The sequence below is a fragment of the Ochotona princeps genome, chromosome 12, assembly GCF_030435755.1.
Source record: "Ochotona princeps isolate mOchPri1 chromosome 12, mOchPri1.hap1, whole genome shotgun sequence".
In the NCBI taxonomy this organism is placed as follows: Eukaryota; Metazoa; Chordata; class Mammalia; order Lagomorpha; family Ochotonidae; genus Ochotona; species Ochotona princeps.
Window position 1 is genome coordinate 41,787,452 of NC_080843.1, and position 25,316 is coordinate 41,812,767.

General features: G+C 43.4%; 1 protein-coding gene across 1 annotated transcript in view; it reads right to left on the reverse strand.

Moving 5' to 3' along the window:
• The window catches only part of OLFM4 (olfactomedin 4), a 198,529-nt gene extending 173,924 nt beyond the window's left edge, over nucleotides 1-24,605 (reverse strand). The window contains 1 exon segment of the mRNA XM_058670969.1: nucleotides 24,510-24,605. Within this exon segment, the coding sequence (XP_058526952.1) occupies nucleotides 24,510-24,605 (96 nt within the window).
• Nucleotides 24,606-25,316: the final 711 nt, after the last annotated feature.

Consider the following 25,316-nt stretch of genomic DNA (forward strand, 5'->3'; position numbering starts at 1 on the left):
AGTGGTCTAGCTGGGGAGGCCCCCAAGAAACCTCACCTGGGGTGATCTCAAATTTGACTTCTGTGTGTACCAGCTAGTTCATGGTCAGGCTTGGCTTGTCACTGTACCAGCCAATGCACATACCAATGGATGCCTGATCAGTTCTGCTCCCAATCCCATCCCTCACATGAACCAGTGGATGATGCAGCTTAGCCCAGCCCATCCCACCACAGGCCCAATCTTTATACACACCAGCGGGTGTTGTGGCTTAGTTTGGGTGATCCCCACCAGGTCTGCCCCTCCCAATCCCAGGTTTGTGCTTGTCCTGGCATGTGCTGTGACTTAGCTCAGTCTAATCTCCATCCCATCCAACTCTGGTGCACATCCATGGGTGCTATGGCTTAGCTCAGCCCAACCTGACACCACATGTATGCCAATGGGTGCTGTACATCCTGGCCTGCCTCTAGTCTTGGACCTCATGCGCAGTCTGATTTTTAAGATGATAATTCTGTATAAACTATGAATGATATGAATATCCAAATGGTCCTGGGCAGAGGAAAAGATCCTCCACCCCTGCTCCAGGATACAAGCCTTGAGTTTTTGTTTCCTCTAGAATACACACATAACCAAGAGTAGTCCAAATTCAACAGTTCAACTCATGAGCATGAACCCCCAAAGAAGTGGTTGCTCTGTAACTTAAGTTTTTCCTTCTGGTACATCTAACATCTTCTTTAAAAAAAAAAAAAGATTTATTATTATTGTTGGAAAGCCGGATATACAGAGGAGGAGAGACAGAGAGGAAGATCTTCCATCCGATGATTCACTCCCCAAGTGAGCCGCAACGGGCCGATGCACGCCGATCCGATGCCGGGAACCAGGAACCTCTTCCAGGTCTCCCACGCAGGTGCAGGGTCCCAAAGCTTTTGGGCCGTCCTCGACTGCTTTCCCAGGCCACAAGCAGGGAGCTGGATGGGAAGTGGAGCTGCTGGGATTAGAACCAGCGCCCATATGGGATCTCAGGGCTTTCAAGGCAAGGACTTTAGCCATTAGGCCACGCCGCCGGGCCCATCTAACATCTTCATACTCATGAAATGCTCAAGAGCAATTCCAGTGTACTTAAAAGAAACGGCTTAGCAAATTTTATTCACACTTCTCAGTCTATGGCAGAAGGAAGATAGTAAGACCCATTTTGGCATAGAAAGTAGTTCACACGGGCCAGCATGATGGTGCAGCTGGCCAAACCACTGCCTGAGACACTAACATCCCATATGAGCATGGGTTAGAATCCTGGCTGCTCACTTCTAATCCAGCTTCTTGCCAATGTGCCTGTGAAGGTACTGGAAGATGGTCTAAGTATTTGAACCCCTGTCACTCATTCATGTGGGAGCTCCTATTTCCAGCCATTGTGACCATTTGGGGTTAACCAGAGAATGACTTTCTCTCTCTCTCTCTCTCTCTCTCTCTCTCTCTCTCTCTCTCTCTTTTTCTCTTTCTCTCTCTTCTCCGTACCACCCCCCCATCCTTCCAAAGTCTCTCTCCCACAACAGGAAAGAAGCCCCAGTAAATAATAATCCAATTAAACTAACAAAAGATTTAATCAACTTCAAGCCAGCCCATAAAACAATACCTCTATCAAAACTCTATTGCTATGGCACCTACCCAAATATTATTCATGTTAGCTGCTGATCACTGCAGCCACAGGTCTGCCTTTACAGAATAGAAGATGCAACAGAAGCAGAAACCTGCTGGATCGCTAGACTTATCCCACTGATAGACACAGGCTCTGGCTAAATAACCAGTAAAACAGGGAAAGAATGCATTATAGGCTGTCTCTTATTCCTCTGAAAATAGACATGGCTCCACTTCATCAAGTTGCCAGGCCATCAGGCGAGAGTTACTATTTATCCAGGAGATACAGAGACCCACAATAACAGGGGTCTGAGGTTAAGCAGCATCAGCAAAGAACTATGTGAGCAGCTCTGGCCATTTGCCCTGCCCCCCTCCACCTCACTTCTGTGAGCCCAGCAGGCATGGAGTGACTTCACAAACCTCAGAAAAAAATAAAGAAAAATAAAAGAACCAGAAGCATTTTTTTAATTCTTCATGCTCAATAAAGACTGTGCAAGCATAAAATCCCTCATTTAAATACCTGCAGTTTTAATATAAAATGTATTATACAGGAAAAAGATTTTATTGCCATTAAATGCTTGCTGCAATCCAAAAAGGCTGACCTTCATTCTAAATCTTCTGCCTTTCCCCCCTTTATTATCCCTACTGTTATTTACTGAACATACTTTCATTATTTCTCTTCCTTTTTGGAGAAATAATGATTTTCTCTAGAAGGTTAGATAATGTGCATTGTTTTCTCAAGAAAATCCAACTGTTTCACAAAGAAATGCTAATACAAGAATAACTTCTACTCTGGAGACCAAAAAAAAAAAAAACCTCAATCTTGGAAAATAATAATCAAAGTTGGCTTCCTCGGGTCCTGCAGAAGCAATTCAGGGGTGATGGGGGAATTCAGAGAGAAAGTAGCAAAGCAAAAGGAAGAGCAAGACAGAGATAGATAGATAGACCGACTGACCTCCCTTCTGAAAATTATAACTAGGAAATCCTCAGTGAAAAAAAGACAAAAATTATCACCATTGTCCTATTAAAAAGTCATCAATAGGTGCAAAGCCAAGAAAGTAATCATGACATACCCAAAGTGATGTATATTTGTTGTCAGCTGAGGTCCCAAAGATTAAAAAAAAAAAAAAAAAAAAAAAGACACACTCAAATTAGGCAACCCAACTGATTTAACAAAAGGGCTAATTTACAAAAGTGTGGGAAAGCACAAGGGATGTTACAGTATCCAGGGGCTGGCAATAGAAAGGAATTACTAACAGCCTTAAGTCTCACCAGCCAAGGAGAAGCAACAATTAATCAAACCCAAAGAAGAGAACTGCACAGAGAGGGCCACATGGAAAAAGGTATGACATTCCATCAAGATCCCAAAAGACAGAAAACTGGGGGAAACTCACTCTCACCTTTCACCCATTCACCTGCTTTCTAGAACCCCGTTGGTGTTTCATTTTGGCCCAAACCAATGGTGAGCCAGAAAATAAGAGTTCTGTTGAGCCCAGCATGGTAGCCTAGTGGTTGAAGTCCTTGCCTTGAACACACCGGGATCCCATGTGGGTGCCAGTTCTAGTCCCAGCAGCAGCCCCCCTTTCCATCCAGCTCTCTGTGGCCTGGGAAAGCAGTAGAGGATGGCCCAGGACCTTGGGACCCTGTACCCACATGGGAGACCTGGGGGAGGCTCCTGGCTCCTGGCTTCGGATGGCGCAGTACCGGCCATTGAGGTCACTTGGAGAGTGAATCATCAAATGGAAGATCTTTCTCTCCTCCTCTCTGTATATCTGATTTTGCAATAAAAATAAAAAATAAATCTTTAAAAGAAAAGAGTTTCTATTGAGGTTGCCTAGACACAGAAGTCTTCCAGGGCACAGAACACATTGGAGTAGGATGGAAAGTGAAACTAAACAAGCTGAGACACATACTTCAGGATGAAAAAATACAAAAAAAAAATGCAAAAGCCCAATTAAACCAATCGTTCAGAACATCAGAGTAAGAATGCCATCATAAATCTATGATGTCAGACAGATGAAATGAAATTCAGTCTTGCAAATATCTGTGTGATACTGGCAATCTTCACATTCAACCTCAGTGCTTCTCCTGTAAAATAGAGTATCCTATTCCCCCATTTATGAATCACCCTAAAACTTAGTCATGCATTTACCAAAATCTCAGTAGCATTGGTCCTCCCGTGCTCCTTACTTGTAGCCCATTCCATCACACAGAAGTTGTTAACTGAACTCACATTACAAAAGAAAAATGGGGAGAATTGAGACACTGTCTTCCTGTGTGTAGACACAGCTGCATGTCACGTCAGAAGCATGAAGGGCTCCTCCTACCACTGCTTTCCGTGATTTTGCCCAGTGCCCTGTTGCCCAGAGAATGAGCTGGAGTAGCCCAATTCAAAGCTCTGAAAGGTCTTGTTTTGCCAACTGGGAGCTGTGTTGGTTAGGGGGGAACTGTTTCCAAGCATGTCATATGCTTGGGTCCTCTTTGGCCTTCTAGACTTTATTTCCCTTTAGTCACCTTGAATCAGAAGCAAGTGAAAACTCTAACGGGACTAACACCAGGTTACACACAAATCCTTCTAAGAACCTCTTTGTGGCTGGAATCTTTTTATAAGAACAACACTTGTCTGTTTCCTTTTGTCTTATGGGACATAATACATCTCATTCATCAGGGTCATTCCCCCAGCACAAAGTTTGCGACTACACTAGAGTTTTCCTGAGACACAAGAAAGGGAACTTAACAGTTCCTCTGCACTACAATGTAATAACTTTCTCCACTCGGCTGCACAAAGGATTTTTCTGGGAACAAGGGACCAAGTTTCACAGTTGCATAAATATAAACTAAAGTAGAAATCCATCTTTGAGTCTGCAGGCACACAGTCAACGGTCCCATTTTTCAAGAGTCTCAAGGTCATTCTTCACTATGTGTTCTTTCGGCTCAGCTACAAAGTTAAGCTCCTTTAATAATTCATGACATCATACCCATTCAAATATGAGTATTTGCTACCAAAGGAAACAGCCGCACTTTTTTTTCCCCTTTCACAGTGGAAGAGGCCCAGACGAGCCCCTGCATAAGAAAACACTGCCGCTCTGCCACGTCACCGATGAAGTTTCAGAGTGCCTGCCACCACACACCACCAGTGTTATCATGAAAAGCCAGCGCCATATGCCAGAGGAGACAGGTTAAGCCTCTTAAACGTTGCTGGCAACAATGAGCTTTCATTTGTAAAAAGTAAACATCTGCCTCAAAGGGGAAATAATCCACAAAACAATGGGGATAGTGATTTGCTGGTTTGATTTATTGTGACTGCAAGACAAGCTGGTGAGTTTCAGACATCCATAACGTGTCAAAATATGAGAGATCATTTCCCAAATGTATTTTAAAAAAAATATTTTGGAGCTTGCATTTAAGACATCAAAGAGGAGCCCTGCATGCTCTAGCTACTTAGAAACTGATTGCCTCAAAGATTTAAAAAGAGAAGCGCAGCATTCGGGTATCAGCTCTTCCACTCCTCATTTTAGATCTTGGGCAACTTATTTTAACTTCCCTGGACCATATTTTCCACATCTATAAATGAGGGTCAAAATGAAATCTATTCCACTAAATGACAAGGTTACTATGAGGCACTCGTGATTAATGACTTTGGAGGTCTTTTGTAAATTGCACAGCAAAAAATGTTAAGGTGGTGGTTAGTGTGAGTATTAAACAGCCAAGAAAGACATTTTGCTCTACATTTTTAGAAGTCAATATGCAGAAGATTTATAAGTTATATGGAAAAGAAATTTCCTCTACAGCTCCAAGCTTATCTTACGACTGCTGCATGTGGAAGTGACAATGATCACCTGACTGTTACCTGCCAAAAATGGGGATCACTGTGATTACTGTCTGGCTAGGAAGAAAGGTTCAACATCATAATCACCATTCTTTATGATTTGAACAATCCTTTTCCATCTTTTTAAATTTGATACTCCTAATAATAGCTGTAAATAGGTATTCTTACTGTTATTTAAAAATAAGAAAACAAAGATTCAAAGAGATTATGCAAAGACAGCAAGGACAGTATTAAAACACAAAGCAACAAAAGAGCGGATAGTAACAACTGTCCATTCCTTCCCTATATGCTGCTGGTCCCACTACAAACCTCTACTATGATGCTTGCCACTTCTCTGTTCACCCCGTATGTCTGTCTTCCCCTATCAGGCTCCAAATTCTCAAGAAAGAAACTATATTTTGATCACCTCTGATGCCCCAATCACCCTTGGTCCCCCCCAAAACTTGGTACAGGGGAGCATCAGGACTTTTGTGAATGGAGAAAGAAAGTCAAAACCAGTGGAGGGAAATGGTGTTTTTTGTTGTTTGTTCATTTCTTTGCTTCTTGCAGAAAATTCATTCTACTTCTGAAATTTCTTAGGCTGTGAGAACAAGACCTTCCCTTGGGCTCAATTACAGAGTCCATAGTTAGCTGGAAAGAAGCTGGTGCGTGCAAGCAAGATTTGGGGAGGCCCCAGGCATGTGCAGCTGACAGAGAGGCTGTGTGGGAAAAGGCCGAGCAACAGAAGGCCTCCAGTAGTCCCAAGCCCACTCCAGGAGAGGTCTGCAGGGGGCTGGCCAACCCTGCACATGTAGTGTGGTCTCGGGTCACTCAGGGCTGCAGGAGCCCACATGAGTCCTGAGCACAGAGCTGGCTGTGTGAGCAGCATGGACATCACAGCTTCAATGCAGCCAGTACTGTATGACGTGAGTCCCCAAGGAGATAATCCAATACATCAGCACTTCAGGACACCTCTGAAGGAGCAGAGAAAGCCAGCCTCAGCAAACCATTGTCTTAAACATTTCACATAGGGCCCAGCATGGTAGCCTAGCAGCTAAAATCCATGCCTTGCAGATGCCAGGATCCCATATGGGCACCAGGTCTAATCCCGGTAGCCCTGCTTCCCATCCAGCTCACTGTTTGTGGCCTGGGAAAGCAGTTGAGGTCAGCCCAAAGCCTTGGGACCCTGTAACCACGTGGGAGACCCAGAAGAGGATTGGCTCAGCTCCAGCCATTGCAGCCACTTGGGGAGTGAATCAATGGACAGAAGATCTTCCTCTCTGTCTCTCCTCCTCAATGTGTTATTTGACTTTCCAATAAATATAAATAAATCTTTTTGAAAGTCCACATAAAAATGTGCTTTGTTCACTTAATAAATGGCCACTGGCATATCCCTTTTCTCCTCCCTCAAACAGGGTACTCCTCAACCCCAGATTCACAACCCTGAACTCTTTTTTTGCTTTAATTTAAAGATAGCAAACATATGCTAAGTGGGAAAAAAAAACAGTATGATAAGCACTCAAGTAGTCATAATCCAGCTTCTACAACAACCACCTCACAGCCAGTCTTTCCCACCCAAACCCCACTCTTTCCCCCTCCCTCATCTCTACACTGGATTGTTCTGAATCAAATCCCAGACATTATATCATTTCATCCATAAATATTTCAGTGTGCATATCCAAAGACAAGGGCTCTTTTCTAAGGCTTTCCTGGCATTATTTTCACTTTCTTCATCCTTCACAAGCAATTTATCAGTAACTCACAATAGTTATTTTCTATCACAAAATTTTCCCTTCTGTTTTCATTTCTGCCAACCTCATCCTGATCTTAGTTCTTTTTAAATTGTTCTTATTACTCAAGTATATTTATTATTTATCATGCTATAGAGTTATAGGGATTCTTCCCTCCCCTCCCTTTTCTCTCTCTCCATTTTCCCCTCCTAACACTTCATCCCCACCCCAAATTATCACAGTAGTATAGTTCCTTAGTAACAGTTACAATTTTAACATTATGCTATCTACATGTATCATGACACAGTAGGTACAGACAAATCTAGAAAAGTTAGTATCATACTGTACAGGTATATTTACATGTTTCATTCAGAGTCGCATTTTTATTCAGGAGTAGACTGATGTCAGTTTTAAGCACAGGACATATAAAGTACCTCTTATTCAGTGTCCTGCCTCCAAAGTTTCCCCTTTATGTAAGATAGACATTGTCATTGTCAATCAATACCTCTTATAACCCCTTCCTCAAGAACCTACAATGGAGAATTCTGTTTCCCATAGCTGATACTAGACCCAACTTCTTGCCAAAACAACTAAAAGCTGGACAAAACATGAGGTAACTATTTTCACAAATAGCATCCAAAATCACAAAACTGGTTATAAGCATATTCAAAAAATTAAAGCAAGATATATGCAAATAAAGAAAATAGAATTTTCAACTATTTCAGTTTTTATTTAAGTAAAAATAACAAGATAAAAACACCATATTAATGAATGAAAAGATAGACTTCCTATAGAAAAAAATGGAAACTATTAAGAATGGAAATTATAGGATGAAAAGCACAATCAATGAAATAAAAAAATTGACTATATGAGCTTTCAGAAAATTGAAGGTGGCGCAAGAAAAAGATAAATCAATACAAATGATCTAACATGAAGAAAAGAGAGAAGAAAAGATGGAACAAAAATGAAAATTGCCTTAAAGACCTGAGGACAATATCAAACAATCTAACATGTGTAATTGGAGTCTCCTAAAGAAAAAAAGATAATAATAGATCAGGAAAATTACTAAAGGGAATGTTAGGATCTCAGCTGAGCTTGGAGACAGAGTAGAGCTGCCACAGTGCTAGAGCACTTGATTAAAGTAAAAAGTCAAAAATGAAAGATTTGGGGCTAGCACTTGATTAAAGTAAAAAATGAAAGATCTGGCGCTAAAATGCCACCTGCATTGCTGAAATCCCATATGGCTGCTGGTTTGAATCCCAGCTACTCCAGTTCCAGTTCAACTCCCTGTTAATCTGCCAAGGAAAGCAACAGAAGATGATCAAGTGGAAACGCCCCTGCCACCCACATGGGAGATCCATCCGGATGGAGTTTCAGGTTCCTGGCCTCACCCTGGCTCAGTCTCAACAGTGGCAGGAATTTGAATTTTGAATCAGAAAACGGAGAACTCTTTCTTTCTCGCTTCCTCATTATGTAACTCTTTCACATAAATAAACAATTTTTAAATGAAATAGTTAAGTCTTTAGTCACTGTGAGTCATCAAGAGGCTCAAACAGAAGGAAGCAAGGACCTCTCTATTTCATTGTTTTGGCTGGAATGACATAGAGGTGTGGCCAAGAGTAGGTAAGGAGATCATCCCACTGTTGATGAAGACCAGAACAAAAGGTCCAGTAATGTACTGACCTCAGAGGTCAGGGGAAATTGGAAGGGAAAAGGACAGTGTGGGAGAAGCTGCTAGCTGCTAAATCAATGGGAGAAAGGGTCTTCAACATTTGTCCCTCTTCAGAGGGACAAATTTGACCCTCATTTGACACTCAGCAGAGGTGTCAGGAGAGGTCCTCTGAGACTGAGGAATGAAGGCCACAGGGCTACGAACACAAGCACAGGACCACAGTGCTCCTTGATTGCAGCTCCCCTTGAAACTGTGACACACTGACTGTGGGCAGAGTCTGATGTGGAATGACACCTGCCAGGTAAAGCCTCTGTCACCACCTATCGTCAGACCTGAAATGCACACATCGGTTTTCAACCAAGAGCCAGGCTCCTCAGAAAAACTTACCTACCAATTTCCCCCATTTCCACTGACAGACCCAAGAAGTTCTGTGAACCTCAAGCAGGATAAACGTAAAGAACACCACACCTGAGTGCTTCACTGGCAAATGGTTGAAAGTAACAAGGAAAATAAACAGAGGGGAAAAGCCATCACACACAGGGAACAACAATGGAAATGACAGCTGAATGACAGTCACACACAGAGGAAGACAAAAGGAAAAGAAGGAAGAGAAGGGAGACCAGATTAGAATGGAATGATACTTTTTAGAAACTGAAAAAGAAAAAAAGTCAATCCAGAAAAAAGAGTTTTTAAAAACAAGAGTGAAAATTCCCATTTGCAGGTAAGAGAAAGCAAAGAAACTTTGGGTGTTGGATTTGCACTGAAAGGAGTGTCAGAGGATGCTGCTGGACTCGGGAAAGGACAACTGATGAAGAACAGGGATGGTTAAACAAGTGAGCAGACATCAAACACAAAGGTTTTCTTCCTCTCATTTCCTGAAAAGTGTTTAAAGCACAAATGCTAAGACCAAAAGATGGGAGCCACAATTTATAAAAAAAAAAAAAAAAGATATAACAAAATAGAAGTTTGGGAGAAAGGGGCATATGATTGAGCTTCTGTGAGCTTTTTTGAAATTTGGGGAACCAGTGTTAACAACACAGCAGGCTAAACCACCATATGTTATGCCAGCAACCTGTACCACAGCACCTGTTTGTTTCCCGGCTGCTCTACTTCTGATTCAGCTTCCTGCTAATGTGCTTAAGAAGGCAGACAATGATGGTCCAAGTGTTTGGATTACTACCTATGTGCAAACTCCAGATAGAGTTCCTGGCTCCTGACTTCAGCCATTTGGAGAGTGAACCAGCAGATGCAATATGTTTCTCCCTCTGCATGTCACTCTGCCTTTCAAACAAGTAAATGATTTTTTAAAAATACTATGAACTTTAGGAAGTGAGAAACGAGAAGCATGAAGCAGGAAATGAGAAACAGAATGGAAGTAAGAAGCAAGACCACACTGACTCTGCTGCCCACTAATAAGATTATCTGATAAACATCCAGTGTGGCTTTTCTTTGGGACATTTGGTTTTTATTAATGACTCTTCGAAAGACTTGAGACCCAAAAGAATGACTGTCCCATATGAAATGACAGGTCATGGACTTTGAATTTTGGACTGGGGCTCTCCATCCCCACCTCTGTAAGTCATCCAGTGCAGATCCCACTTCCTCTGCAACAGGCGAGCTCATTCCAACTCGCAACTTGCTCTATTCTTCCATTTACAGGTCCTCCTTTTCTCCCTAGTATCTGAGATACAGAAATTACTCTTTAATATTCTACCACCTATTGTCATAGTTTATGGCATGCTGTGTTTGAATTGTTACCAAGATAGATGCAGTATGACATGTTATCTCTTAATCTGTTAGAAGCAATTGTATCAGCTACCATTATCCCTCAATATGTAGGGAAGATTTATTCCAGGACACAACCTCCAAACATCAGATATCAAAAATCCCCCATGCTCAAGTCCCTCATGTAAAATGCAGGGACTTGAGTGTGCGTGCATAATTTGCATGTAATCTGCATGCATCCCCCTGTACAATTTAAATCTAGAGAATGTAGAATACCTAATTCCATGTATGCTAAGTAAATAGTTGTTTCACTGTACTGTTTAGGGAATTATGATTAGAAAGAAGTCTGGAGGCCAGCAATTAAGGTGCCTGCATCCCACATCCAGAGAGCCTGGTTCCAGCCCTAGTTCCTCGGTTGTCAATCCAGCTTCCCATTAATGCACAGCCTGGGAGCAGCAGCTGATGGCTCACATACTTGGGTCTCCACTACCCATGTGGGAACCTGTATTGAATTCTGGGTTCCTAGCTTCAGCCTGGTCCAGGTCTAGCTGTTGTGAATGTTTGGGGATTAAGCCAGCATATGAAAGATGGCTGACTGCCTCTCTCTCTCTCTCCTTTTCAAATAATACAAGTACATTTTTTCAAGATCTACCCTTAAAAAAAGTCTGAGCCCAGTACTCAGGCTCAATGGCTAAATCTTCACCTTGCATGCGCCAGGATCCCATGTGGGCACCAGTTCATGTTCTGGCTGCTCTAATTCCTATCCAGCTCCCTGCTTGTGGCCTGGGAAAAAGTAGAGGATGGCACAAACCTTGGGACCCTGCATGTACATGGAGGACCTATTAGAGGTTCCTGGATCCTAGCTCCTGGCTCCTAATCAGCTCTTCTCTGGCCATTGCCACCACTTGAAGAATGAACCAATGGACAGAAAAAATCTTTCTCTCTGTCTTTCCTTCTCTGTATGGATCTATTTTTCCAATGAAAATAAATAAATCTTAGGCCTGGCATGGTGGCCTGGTGGCTGAAGTCCTAGCTTTGCATGTGCCAGGATTCTGTATGGGCACCGGTTCATATCCTGGCTGCTCTACTTCCCTTCCAGCTCCCTGCTTGTGGCCTGAGAAAGCAGTAGAGGATGGCTCAAAGCCTTGGGACCCTGCACCCATGTGGGAGATCCGAAGAAGTTCCCAACTTCAGCTCAGCTCAGCTCTGGCTGTTGCAGCCACTTGGGGAGTGAACCAGTGGACAAAAGATCTTTCTCTCTGACTCTACTTTTCTATGTAAATCTAACTTTCCAATTAAAAATAAGTAAATAAATATTTAAAATAAGTATTTTTTTAAAAGTCTGTGTATAACAAGTCTTTTTCAGATGTTTTCTACTCACAGCCTGTTGAACCCCCACAGATGGAACTCATGGCTGCTGGGATGCCCCTATTTGTAATTAAGGCATTTCCTATGACAGACTTAGGAGAAGCAGAACCATGCTAGGAAATCACTAGTCTTGAGATTCAGCTCAGTGAAAAGGGACCAAGGGAATCGTCATCAACCCTAAGAGGCTAAGGGTTATGGTGATTAATAAGCATTAACTGAAGACAAGAAGCAGTAAAAAAATTGTGATGGCTATGCATTTTCCTGTCAAATTTGTCTCCTTTGTCTCAATTTTACTCACCCATTCTCAACTCCCTTTTCACACTGGTCCTCACTTGTTCCCCAAGTCTCTTTCTTGTCATTCTCGTAACTCCCCAAGTCATTTTTCTAGGTTCCCCATGAACTTTAATTTCACCCTCTGGGGCCAGGCATTATTTCCTAAAGCCTGGCAAGACAGAGTCTGTAACTTGAAGCTCTTCACAAGAACTTCTCATGCCACATGTGTAAATCTGCCGTGAGGAAAAACAAAATGATTTAGGCTTCATTCACATCATTGTGTTCTCTGTCCCTGCTAACTTTCTAATTTGGAGCTGGTGAATTACAATAATAGTCTATCGATGCCTTGTGAAGCTAGTTGTTCTGACGGGCTAGAGAGCTACAGAAATTTTATAAATAGCCCCCCTGATGTTCCTGGTTTTTTGAAATACTCTGGCTCCCTGGTAAAATAATTTTTGATGTCCTGAACCTGTTATCACATTGGGCCTTTGCAAATCGGTCAGCAGAGCAAGCAGCTTACTATTCTCACCTTTTTTAAGCTTCTTTCTGACAATATTGCTCTAAGCAGACTTCCTTTTGCTAGAGGGCATTCTCTGAGCACTGACACATCTGACAACAACTTTTCCTCACCCTCCTTAGGTGTCTGGCCAGTGACCGGGCAGCTCTCCCATCCCTGAGCTCCCCGGTCTTCCACTTTCCACTTCCACGTTCTACTCCACCTCTGACTCATCCTCGTTCCAAGAAACACTATTGCGGGGAGAGGGCAGGCGGGTGTGTGTATGCCCATTCCAATCTGTGTTTTTCATTCCTTTTCTGTGCAGAATGTGGACATCTACTCCTAATTCATTTTCTTGTGGTCAATAATTTCCTCAAATATTTGCAGAGTGCCTTCCCATGCCTGGGCACTGGACAGTGGCAAATCATAGCACTTAAAATCAAATAGGGGTAGGGAAGAGGCAGGCATTAAACAGCAAATTATCAATTAGCAATTTAAACATAAGAAGAGTTAGGATAACGGTAGGAGAGCATGCATGTGAAGGTCCAGGCCAATGCAGAGCAGCAAGGAGAGTTTCCATGATTTTCAGCTGAGTAGCACTTAACGAACAAAGTGGCTAAAGGAGGAGACACAGAGGAAATTCAAGGGTCCAGGCAAAGAGTTGGAAAGGAATGTGACTCCTCGAGGTCCTGATATATGGTTCCCTAGTGACTGCGGTGCCAGGAGCCAGAGGAGGGTTCCACAAGATGAATATGGTTAAGCATGTAGGGGCCAATTTCCACCTGACACAGCAGGCCACATTAAAGGTTAGGATCTAAGCAGTAATGAAACTTGAAAGATTCCTAGTCATCCATATCATCAATGTCAAATTCATCTCTGTAACCAAATAAATAAATAAATAAATAAATCCATACACATTGTGGCATAGCCCAGTTTTGAATGCCATTTACTGGCAGGACCTCTAAATCTTCCAGCAGCTATGACTCAGGCTTTGCTTTCCTCCCCAGGAATATCCCTAGCTATGTTAAAAACTCAAACAGCATGGCTGACTGTGGTCCTGGCCAGACAGGTTGATTCCAGTCCCATCTTGCCCAGAGATAAGCCTTATACAGAGTTCCACTACCCAGTTGAGCATAGCTACATATGTGCAACAAGTAACAACAGGGTCAGGTGGAGGGCTCTGGCTATTCTGGCTTCAAGCTACTCAGTTTCCATGCAGGACTGGGTCCAGTCACTTTGCTTAGGCCAAGAGGCCAAGAGGCCAAGATCCCTCAGTTTGACTTTCCAACAGGCCCCATGTCCCTCTCTTCTGTCTAGCCCGTAGATACCTCCTATTCAACCCTTCAAATTCACTCTTTCCTTCTCTAACAGACTTTGGAACCAAGAAGTCAGCCCCATGTGGAACTCAACATTCAATGTCCTTGTCCTCCAGTTCCCAGATACTCAGCGCACTGGAAGTACTACAAGAACAGAGGGAGAGAGAATGAGTTGGGGGCTTAGCACCAGCTCTCTCCTTATGAGTGACTGGGGTCCCAGCTCCTTTAAGGTGGACCCTTTGGAGAGCCACTGTCCTTGTGACTGCAGAAACTGGTCCCTCCTCCTGCATTCAGACCCTAAGTGACAACAAGTCCTGGTGTTGCTCACCCTGTGGATGCTGCCCTAGCACTTCTTGCCCTCCTTCACTCAGCACAAACCTGTATAAACGTTGCCTTCATTAAGTTCCAGAAGGCACCTAATTTAACAGTCCCACACAGCCGTCACAAATCCCAAGTGACACTACATCAGGCATCAGCAGAGAGTTCAGCACTCAATTCCTTTTGGGGGGAGGAGTTTATTTATTTATTTATTTTACTTTTTCGTATTATTATTACTACTATCATTTTATGATACAGTTCCATAGGCCCTGGGATTTCCCTTATCCCTTCTTCAATTCCCTTCCTCCTCACTGAGTTCCCTTTATTATTCCTGAAGAATACTTCTTCATAAACAGTCGTACGTCCATCGTTGTGGGCATGGACAATGACAGAGTCCAGCATCCTATTGTCAAGATATAATTAACAGTTTCATTGGGAGTCCTTCTTTAGTCTGGAAGTAGAGATGCATACTGCATTGTATCCGCACATCTAGATATGGTAGTCTCATTATACAGTTACTAAACATCCCCTTAAATGAAACCACAAAATATAATCAACACCAGGTAGAAAAAAAAGAAATTAACAACGTCATGAAGTTAAATAACATGCTACTGAATGACTAATGAATCACTGAAGAAATGTAAAAGAAAATCAAGAACCTTCTTGAAAATGATGCTGCTGTATGATCTATGTGTCATTGAAGAATTTAATCAGAAGAAAGTATTTTGAAGAGAAGAAACTAAAAAAAAAATCAAAATCTATGAGATATATTTTCTGCTAATCTTCGCTGGTGAAATGTGTCTCCTATAGGCAACAAATAGATGGGTTTTGTTTTTTTAATCCAGTCCACTAATCTATGACATTTGATTGATGAGTTTAAGCCATTTACATTCAGGGTTAATATGAAGGGGTGGTAATTTGGTCCTTTTAACAATGGGTTGTTCATTGATTTAATCTTTTGTTGTTATTTTACTGGGCTATTCTTCGCATTTGCCTTGGTTTTGGTGGGCGCTATTCCTCTTCTCTCTCAAGAGAACATCTTTAAGTATCCTTTGTAGGGCAGGCTTGGAACAGACATATTCTTTTAACTTTTCTTTGCTGTGGAAGAATTTTATTTCACTTTCAAAGACAAAGGTACATTATCATGGGTTGACAATTTGTTTTCTTTTAGAATCTGGAATATGCCTCTCCATTCTCTTCTGGCCTGTAGAGTTTCCTTTTAGAGATATCCTGTAAATTTAACTGGCATTACTTTATATGTCATTTAATTTTTTTTCATGTGCACATTTAAGGATCATTTCCTTATGCTCAACTGAGGAGAGCTTGATTATCATGTGTCATGGTGAGGATCACTTTTGGTCATTCCTGTTGGGAGTTCTGTGCCCTTCCTGCATGGTTTTTTTTGTTTGTTTGTTTGTTTTTTGTTTTTTTGGTTGTTTGGTTGTTTTTTTTTTTTTGCCAATTCATTCTCCAGATTAGGGAAATTTTCCTTTATTTCATTAAATGCATTTTTAAACCCAGCTTCTCTTTCTGTACCTTCTGTGACTCCCATAACTCTTACATTTGGTCTTTTAACAGTCTCTTAGCTCTTGAATTGTTTTTTAGCTTGACCCAGCTCTGCTTCCAGCTTTTTTGTTTGTTTCCTCCTGGTGACAGGAAATATCTCCCAATTCTGAGATTCTTTATTCTATTTTGGAGACTGTCCACATACTTTTAATTTGCTCCACTGTATTCTTCCTTCCTGATACGTCAGCTTTCATTTGATTTATTTCCTGTGTGACATGTTGGTTAAATTTCTTCCTGCTTGTGCTTCTTGTTGTAGATAAGAAGCTTTATAACAAGCATTCTCAATTCTGTATCCCCCATTTTCTCAATGTCTTCCTAAGTTAACTCTGAGGTTGGCAAAGGCTTTTGCTCCTTTGTAGGGGAGTCTTCAGTAATATTCAATGTGCCTTTGTCTCTTCTTTTGCTCATGGTCATTGTACTTCTGGTTATCAGATTCTTCTCCTTGGGGCAGGTTTCTAATCTGCCCATCCACAGGTCTACAGTTCGATTTACTTATTGCAGTTGGTACACAGCTCTTTGTTTGCAGTCACTTGTGCCACTCCCTCCAGCAAATTCCAGGTTTGGGTTCTTATGTTCGATTTCCACCATGGTCTTGTAGCCCCAGTTCCTTGCTCACCCCTCTCCACCTCGTACTGAGGCTGCACCATTGTCTGAACAATCTTTCTCCCACTTCTGGTTGGAGCAGGTCCCAGGATTAGGGAGACACCAGGTGTCCTATATAGCTATGCTGTTGGTGGTGGTGATTTTGCTGGAACCTGTTGGCTGTTAGGTCTGAGGGCCACACAGACCTATTTTGACCAGTATAATGCCAAAGTTGGTATTATTTTCAATGTCAGATCAGTGCAATGCACCGAGCTCAGTGAGTTCTTGCCGAGCTCAGCATATGAGCAGCTCACTGTTGTTCCTGCAGATTTAAAGCCTTTGCCATGCCATACGAAATGGCACCTGGTGTGCCACTAGTAGAGTTCTTGATCTGCTGGCCATCTGGTCTGAAGGCTACCTGGACCTATCTTGGGTGGAACTTGGTGGAAACTGCAGGGTTCCACGTTGTTCCAGTTCACTGAGCCAGAAATGAGTTCACTCCCAGCTCAGTGCATGCGCAGTGCTGTCCAAAGCCTTTTCCTCCTTAAACAAAATGGCACCCGATTTGGCTCTAGGGGGTGGCCTGGGCTATGAAATTCACCTGGTTTCCACACTGCCCATCTGGGATTTGCTGCTCTGTCCCTGCTCCTGGTCAAATCAAACAGACCAATAGAATGAGCAGTTCTTAGTCTGGGTTCACCTCCTGAGCTCCTGGAGAATGTCCCTTTCCACCTGGTTGCTGGTGGGTTTCTGACTGCTGGTGCAGATCAGATCGTCACTCACTGAATACTGCTGGGGTATCAATCACTGCAACACCACACCGTTGTGTCTGCTGCTTTCCTGTGTCTGTCAGTCTCCAGGTACCCCTCTGTTGTTGTTGCATCTTCTCCTATTTCCTAGAATGTGCTTGCTCTGCTTCACACTGGCTAATGTTTCTCCGTCTGTTTAAACGTGCCCTTACCCTTTCTGCCATCTTAATTCCTCAACACTCAATGCTAGCCCTGTCAAATGATTACTTGGACTTTTTGGGAGATTTTTAACTCCCTTTCTCTGGTGCCTGACCTAGGCAGACCATTGAACAAAATGAAGACATTCCCAAGTGTGGGAAGAGGAGAAACACAGGGATGAGGTTTAGCTGGTTCCCTCCAGCCAAATGACATTCGCACAACAGAAAGGTCCAGGAAGCCAATGACTTTTGTCTATTTGCTATCATACTCCCAATAACCAGAACCAGAACCAAATTTAGCATGTTTTTTGTTTGTTTGTTTTTGTTGTTTGTTAGTTTGTTTTTGAGCAAGTGAAACCCTGATTTTAAAGATAGATAGAAAGAAGGGAAATAGTTCCAATCGTTTGGTTCTCAAGCACTTCTGGGTACAACCCAGATGCTTACCCCCTTAAGGACCCACACCTCATACATGATGCTCCGGAGCAGAGAAGCTAAGTTCTGCTGGACAGTGTCACTTCTAATCACATTAATTTTGGAGGAGTGTGAGGAGCAGACTGGTCCTTCTGTTCTGTCTTCCCTCTGCTTCAGGAGCTGAACTGCAATACTGGAAGAATAACATTTCCTTTCATCTGGGAAGATGATCCCCTGACCCTGGAATAAGATGTCCACTTTGAGCATACATAGCCCTCCACATTCCATTCATTGTCAAAGTTCCTACTATCTGCTAAGCTTTGTGCCTGAAACTGTGAAAGAAAACGATGAATAAAATATGGTCCTTTCCCTCCAGGTGTCTGACATACCTTATTGGACTTCGACAAGGTGAAGAGATGAAAGGCATTCTCTGCTTCAGTGCAGAACCAGCACAATAGACCTCCCCACTGCCTTGGTGTGCTACATCACTAAGCACACAGAGAAAACTTCCCATACCTAGGCGTGCCGGGCTTTGACCTGCATCTGCAAACTCCAGGAAATCAGAGATTCCAAAATCTGAGACCCAGAGAGAGGATGTCCAAAGCTCGGTCAGTTTTCCACTCAATCCTGGATCAACCAAACTCACTGAGGCAGGCAAAGAATCAAAATCAGCCCTTGAGATCCTGACACCTGTAGAATTTATCACAAATATTTGTGAAGTGACTAAATAAGAAAAATAAGCTGAGAATAATAGCTGATCAAACTCATATGTGGATTTAGTAACTGGTGTATCTTATGTCATTCATAATAACATGTGCAGCATCAGCCCATGAGGTTTTGTGATATCCATGGAAACTGGCAGGCTGAAGGTCAGAGCCAAAAAAAAAAAAAAAGAGGGGGTGGGGGTTGATGTTAGGAGAATAGCTACAAAGTGAAGCGCAGAAACAGCAGATCAGTACATTTCATTTAGGATTCACTATTTGGGCCCTCAGGTGTCAGGTAAACATTGATTATTCATTAGATAATGCAACTGCACTCAATAAAAGGCACAGCCAGGACCCTGGATGGTTTTAAATAGCAAAGTTGGCTACAGGTGCCCTTTTGGCTAGATGCAGTTTCTCAGGAATAATGCCCAAAGCTTTGTAGGATAGCTATTGAATTGGCCCAAATATATCATGCTTTCCACATGCATTCCATTAAATTTCAGTAACTATTTCCAAGCTAGACCCTAAGAACCAGAATCAAGGATATAAGTCCAGGAGGACTGAGGGGTGAGCGTAAAGTCACCTGGAGGCCACAAGCCCTGAATTAATTCTCAGAATACTGAGACCAAAAGCCCACCCTCCAGCTGGTGCCCGCATACAATTCAGATAGGGTGATGAGCATGCTTGCTTCATTGCCTCTCAAATTAGCACCAAAAACCAGGTTATAAAAGAAGCCATGATTTTATGGGCAAAGCAGGTAACTGCTGTGCCTGCCACTTCTTAGGCAAATGTAAAACTTACAGGGTGTCAAAACCTCCAAACCACAGCTTTAGAACTGCCCTGCTCTCATCCAGGTCAAATTTCCACAACGATGGTTGGTACAGTCTTGCCAGCAAGCTTCTGTCAACCCCTTTGCAGATGCTTTCAGTCCTGAGTGTTTCCAGAAAGAACCGTACACTTTGCTCTGAATAGTCTGCCAGCTGGTCTGAGAAAAGCAGGTGCAGATCTTTGCAAACACCATATGTACAGGCGTACTCTCCCAGCTTCCCTGTTTCCCCCACCGCCATAGTGTTGAGAAGGGATTGTTTGGTTGTTTTATTATTTGTTTTCCACAATGTTCCCCCAAGACTACTCTGGTCAAAAGCAACAATTACTCAAACAGTGGGAAAGTGTGGGGCTAGTCTTTTTAACTTCAAAGTGAATTTTAAACACCTGCTCCATGAAATCATGTCCAAGCAAGGACATGTCTATCTGGGAAGAACAACCAAGGCCATGTGGAGAAGGCAAGAGGACACTGCACTCCAGCTCCTAGGAGCTATGGAAATGGTAGTGTCCAATTATCTCCACAACTAGCCAAGAAAGACATGGCTGGTGATCACCTTGAGTGCTCCTGAGCACCTTGGAGAAACTGAGACAGAAAACTGGATGGAGCATTTCTTCGTAGTTTTGCCATTCTCACCATCCTGCCGTTACATTTAATGCAGGAATGAAAATAAAATCAGAAATCCTACGCTATCTTTGATAACAAGCCTAGAATAGAAACTAGAGGAATAAACAGCTCCAAGGCCTCACTCATTACTCTTTCAGGTAGAATCCTATTACTTTAACAGTATCCTTTGAAATTCTGATTAGCCTGGAGCCTTTGAAAGCAGACAAACCAGCCACAGCCCAGGAGAGCAAATCCTCTTGCTATCTGAGAGCTCCCCAGCCTTTTGACCCTGCACCCTTGGCAAGTCTCTGGTTACCTTCCTGCCACTGCAGCCAGAACTTTTTTTTTTAAGATTTATTTATTTTTATTGCAAAGTCAGATTTTTACAGAGAGGAGGAGAGACAGAAAGGAAGATCTTCTGTCAGCTGATTCACTCCCCAAGTGACCACAACGGCCGGTGCTGCACCAATCCGAAGCCAGGAGCCAGGAACCTCCTCCAGGTCGCCCACATGGGTGCAGGGTACCAAGGCTTTAGCCACAAGCAGGGAGCTGGATGAGAAGTGAAGCTGCCGGGATTAGAACTGGCGCCCACATGGGATCCTGGCATCTGCAAGGATAGGACTTTAGCCGCTAGGCCACCACGCCGGGCGCCAGCCAGAACTTTTAAAGCTCACCAAACCACAGGTCCCTTCCCCTTCCCAAAGGCATAGGGAGCTGGAAGCAGGGGGTAGAACTGGTCATATCAGGAAAATAGTTCAAGGAATCTATTAGAATAGAAAGCACCCATATAAATGCAGCCCAAATAAATGATTTCATTTACTCATGCAGTATACAAATATTTCTTGAGCAGCTATGGTATGCCAGGAATTCTGCTGACTGCTAGGTATGTGGTGGTAAGACTTCTAGAAGTGTACTCTCTGCTAGGGGAAGCAGGTATTAATCAAATGATCCCATGAACCATGCATGGCACCTGCTGAGGCCAGGGCAGCAGAGCAGGGCCTGCAGGATCCTCAGAGGGCATGGTGAAAGCCTGAATCTGGACAGAGAAGACAAGGGAGCCTGTTTTGACCTCAGATCAGAGGAAGACCTCAGATGAAAGAAAGACATGATGGAAAAAAACCAGAGATGAAAGAGGCCTTCCTAAGCAACACTCTTCCAATCCTTCCACTCTGACCCACTGAGACTCCAAGCATCCAAGCACCACAGCTTGGTCGAGCTGCCTGGATGAGGCTGAATACCCAACTTAAACAGAGGCAATGAGTTCTCTTTTGTCTTTTTCCATCTTCTAAGCATCCTCTCTGGTTCAGACACCTGTCAGTCCTTTGTGAACATTATCACAGCCCTTCTGACAGCATGCCTGGCAATTCAGAGTATTGCTATCAGCATCACATAAAGAAGACAGAGAGGTTGAGCAACATGTCCATGGCTAACCAGCAAGTGAGAGGTTGGACATGAACCCAGGCCTGTGTGATTTTCAAGTCTGCACTTCTCATCCCACTTTGTCAGATTCACCTCAGTTCAGAAATTCCATTTTGCCTTCCCAGGACAGTAGGTCAATGTTTGAAAGATTATGATTTCCTTCTTTAAGTATGATCAAAATTGTTATTAGAGCTGGCATTTAGACTAGCAGTTACAATAACTACAACCTAGGGGCCAGCACCAAGGTATAGTAGGCTTAGCTTCCATCTACGGAACATACCATATAGATGCTGATTCAAATCTCTGCAGTACCACTTTCAATTCAAGTCCCTGTCTGTGGTCTGGGAAAGAGCAGAGGATACCCAAGTCCTTGGGCTCCTTCATCCACTTGGGGGACCCAGAAGAAGCTCCTGGCTCCTGGATTCAGATCAGATCAATTCTGGCTGTTGCGGCTATTTGAGTAGTAAACCAGCTTATGAGAAGAGCTCTCTCTGTCTCTCATCCACTCTGTAACTCTGCTTTTCAAATAAAAATAAAATAAATCTTTAAGAAAAAAAGAGAGTCACCTTCCACATTAGAACACCTGGCTTCAATCCCCAGCTCTGGCTCTTAATTCCAGTTTATCGTTAATAAAGACCCTGGGAAGAAGTAGTAAAGGCTCAAGTAACTGGGTTCCTACCCTTACATGGGAGACTTTGATCTGTTGCAGTGTGCAAGAGCGATCACACCAGACAAGTCTAGGATGTATTAAGGATTCTTCATTAACCAAGTCTGGCAATGAAAATGAGCAAACAAAAAGTTAATCCAGGGGTATGATAGCCTAGTGGCTAAAATCCTCACCTTGTACATGATGGGATCCTATATGGGCACCAGTTCTAATCCTGGCAGCCCTGTTTTCCATCCAGCTCTCTGCCTGTGGCATGGGAAAGCAGTCAAGGATGGCCCAAAGCCTTGGGACCCTGCACCGCATAGGAGACCTGGAAGAATTCTGAGCCCTTGGCTTCATATCGGCTCAGTTCCAGCCATTGCAGTCACTTGGGGAGTGAATTAGCAGATGGAAGATAATTCTCTCTGTGTCTCCTCCTCTCTGTACATCTGATTTTCCAATAAATAAATAAATAAATCTTTTTTTAAAAAAAGTCAATCCAGTCTGAATTGAAACCCTGAGAGGAGCAAATGGTCATTACTGTAAAATCTGTCCATTGAACTTCAGACCAATGTTCTACTTTCCCCAGCAATATGAATTATCCTAAGAGACATGCAGTGAACAACCTGGACACACTTAGAAAGCTGCAAACATTCACCTTTCCCTGGCTTCTCTGTTCACATTCCATTACTACTAGGCCTCACCTCTCCTGGAACCCTTGAAAGTACTCAAATTAGGGCCCAGCGCGATAGTGTAGCAGTTAAGCTCCTCTCCTTCAACGCGCCCGGGATCCCATACGGGCGCCAGTTCTAATCCCGATGGCCCTGCTTCCCATCCAGCTCCCTGCTTGTGGCCTAGAAATGCAATTGAGGATGGCCCAAGACTTTGGGACCCTGCACCCGTGTGGGCGACCTGGAGGAGTCTCCTGGATTCGGATTGGCTCAGCTCCAGCCGTTGCGCTCACTTGGAGAATGAACCATCGGATGAAAGATCTTCCTCTCTGTCTCTCCTCCTCTCTGTATATCTGCTTTTCCAATAAAAATAAATAAATAAATCTTAAAAGAAAGTACTCAAATTAGAAATACAAAGCATCTTAACATTTGTATTTTCACTGACTTGCCCAAGCAGTGAACAGAGGGTGAGGAATACAGATATACAGCAGCCATGTTCAAGTTCTACCTGTCCTTGGAGTCTGTCCATAGGAAGCAAGAGAGCAGGAACTAGGGAGACCAAGAGCCAGACTGCAGAGTGACAGAAGCATGTGACCATTAGAGTGAGCACCTCCCTACCACGGCCCTTATGGAGGTTTGAGCAGGGAATCATTACACAACAACACAATACTGCCCTCTTAGGTTCCAGGTGATAGCAGATGAGCATCACCCATCTCATGGGCAGACGTAGGTGCGGGAGGCATGGCTTCCATGCTTGTGACCCTGAACTAACTGCCTAAGACCACAAAAGATTATATTCCCAGCTCCCAACTTCAGTTAGGGCTGGCTCTTTCACTCTCTCTGTGTCTCTTCCCATCCCCTCAAAGTTTTGTGAAGAGTTGCACTCATTTCATTGTAGCCCCTTCCTCCTCATTTCTGTGAATACAGGCAATAAATTGTCACAAGTGCTTCATTCAACACCTCAGAAAGAGAGAGCTCTCAACACTAAAGACAGAGGGCAGGCAATGACCAGCTTTGTCTTCTCCAGGAATAGCAATCCCGTGGCCCCTATAAAGGAGAATCTGCACCCAAAAGCAACTGTAGCATTGTTTGAACACAGGTAGACAAGACTCCTAGTGGAGTCAGCCACAACATGTAGCAACTGTAGAGAATGAAATGGAACCTTTCTGGAGTCAGAGCCAAGTTCAACGTTTGCCCCAAATCTTCAATATTCAATTACCTTTCCATTTTTTTTCATTTGCTTAAGATGCCAGCATCCTAAGAATGGACATCTCCAGGAACTAAGCAGTCAGTCTCTAAGATACACAAAAATAAAGGATGGGAAGACTTGCTACAAGGTTCCACAGACTCCCCCAGTAGTACTGGCTGCAGGGACAGGTTCTGCGTGACAGCCCCCAAAAAGGTGCTAAAACTCAGTGCACTTGCATTTACACCTTGCAAATCTCATTAGCATGTGTCAGAGTGCTGGGTTCCAGTGTGTGGAGCTGGCAGAGGCCTGCTGCTGCGGAATGTCGCATCCTGCCAAGCCCACGCCTGTCAGTTACACTGACATTCTCTGCTGCTGGTGCTCACACTTGTGTGTCACACAAAGATCAATCCCAAAGTTTGTTTGTGGCCTTGCTTCATCAAGATGTGTGGAAACTTCTGGAGATTTACAGAGTTTGGACTATGCACGCTTCATTCCTTGCTGGAGCTTTGATCCCACAGTCTTCAATGGTCTCCTACCCTGATGAGCTGAACTTAAACAGGCATGAATGATCTATTACTCAGCAGTAGGCCCATTTGCAACTGACAGCAGCATAAACAAGAAAAGAAGTTTACCTCCCTGATGTAAATGAAATCCAGGCAGCTGGCAGCACAGCTCTGTGGTAACTGGAGATTCAGTTTCCTTCGAGCTTGTTTCTCCAACACCCTCATCTACCGCTTTCACCTCCAGGTCCAAGATGGCTGCTCTCACCTATACATCCAGGACCGGTGGTTAGCAAATTACAAGGCATAGGCCAAATCCAGTCCTCCACCTGTGTGAGTAAACAGGCTTCATTGGAGCACAGCCACACCCATTTGTTTGTCTGTGGTCTGTGGTTGCCTTTGATGTTGAACAGCAGCACTGAGTAGCTGCAACAGAGGCCATATGGCCCACAAAGCTGAAACATGCACTATCTGGTTATCTACACAAAATGTTTGCCACCTCCTATTTTACACTAAAAACAAAGACAAGGTCACAGCAGTCCAAGCCTTTCCCAAAAGTCACATATAACATTGCTGCTTGCATCCCATTGCCAGAATGGTCTTGTCACCATTACTTGCAACAGGGTATGCCGAGAAGTGATCTTTTCTCTAGTTGGCCATGTGCCCAGCTAAAATTCAAGACTATTTTTAAGGTAGAAGAGTAGGGATTTAAGGAGTCAATTTGTCATCAAAGGATCCTTTAAGTAGACTAGACTCTGGACAGAAACAAGCTGTGTGTCTCTGAGTTTTATCTCCCAGGGGAAGAAAGCACAGAAAGAGACCCAGGTGATACTGAGTCCTTCCCACAATGATGATGCCCAAACAAGGGAGCCTTCCTATAACAGGAAGCTCCCCTCTGGAGGAAGGCAATTCACACTCATGTGACCACAGTAGTTACAG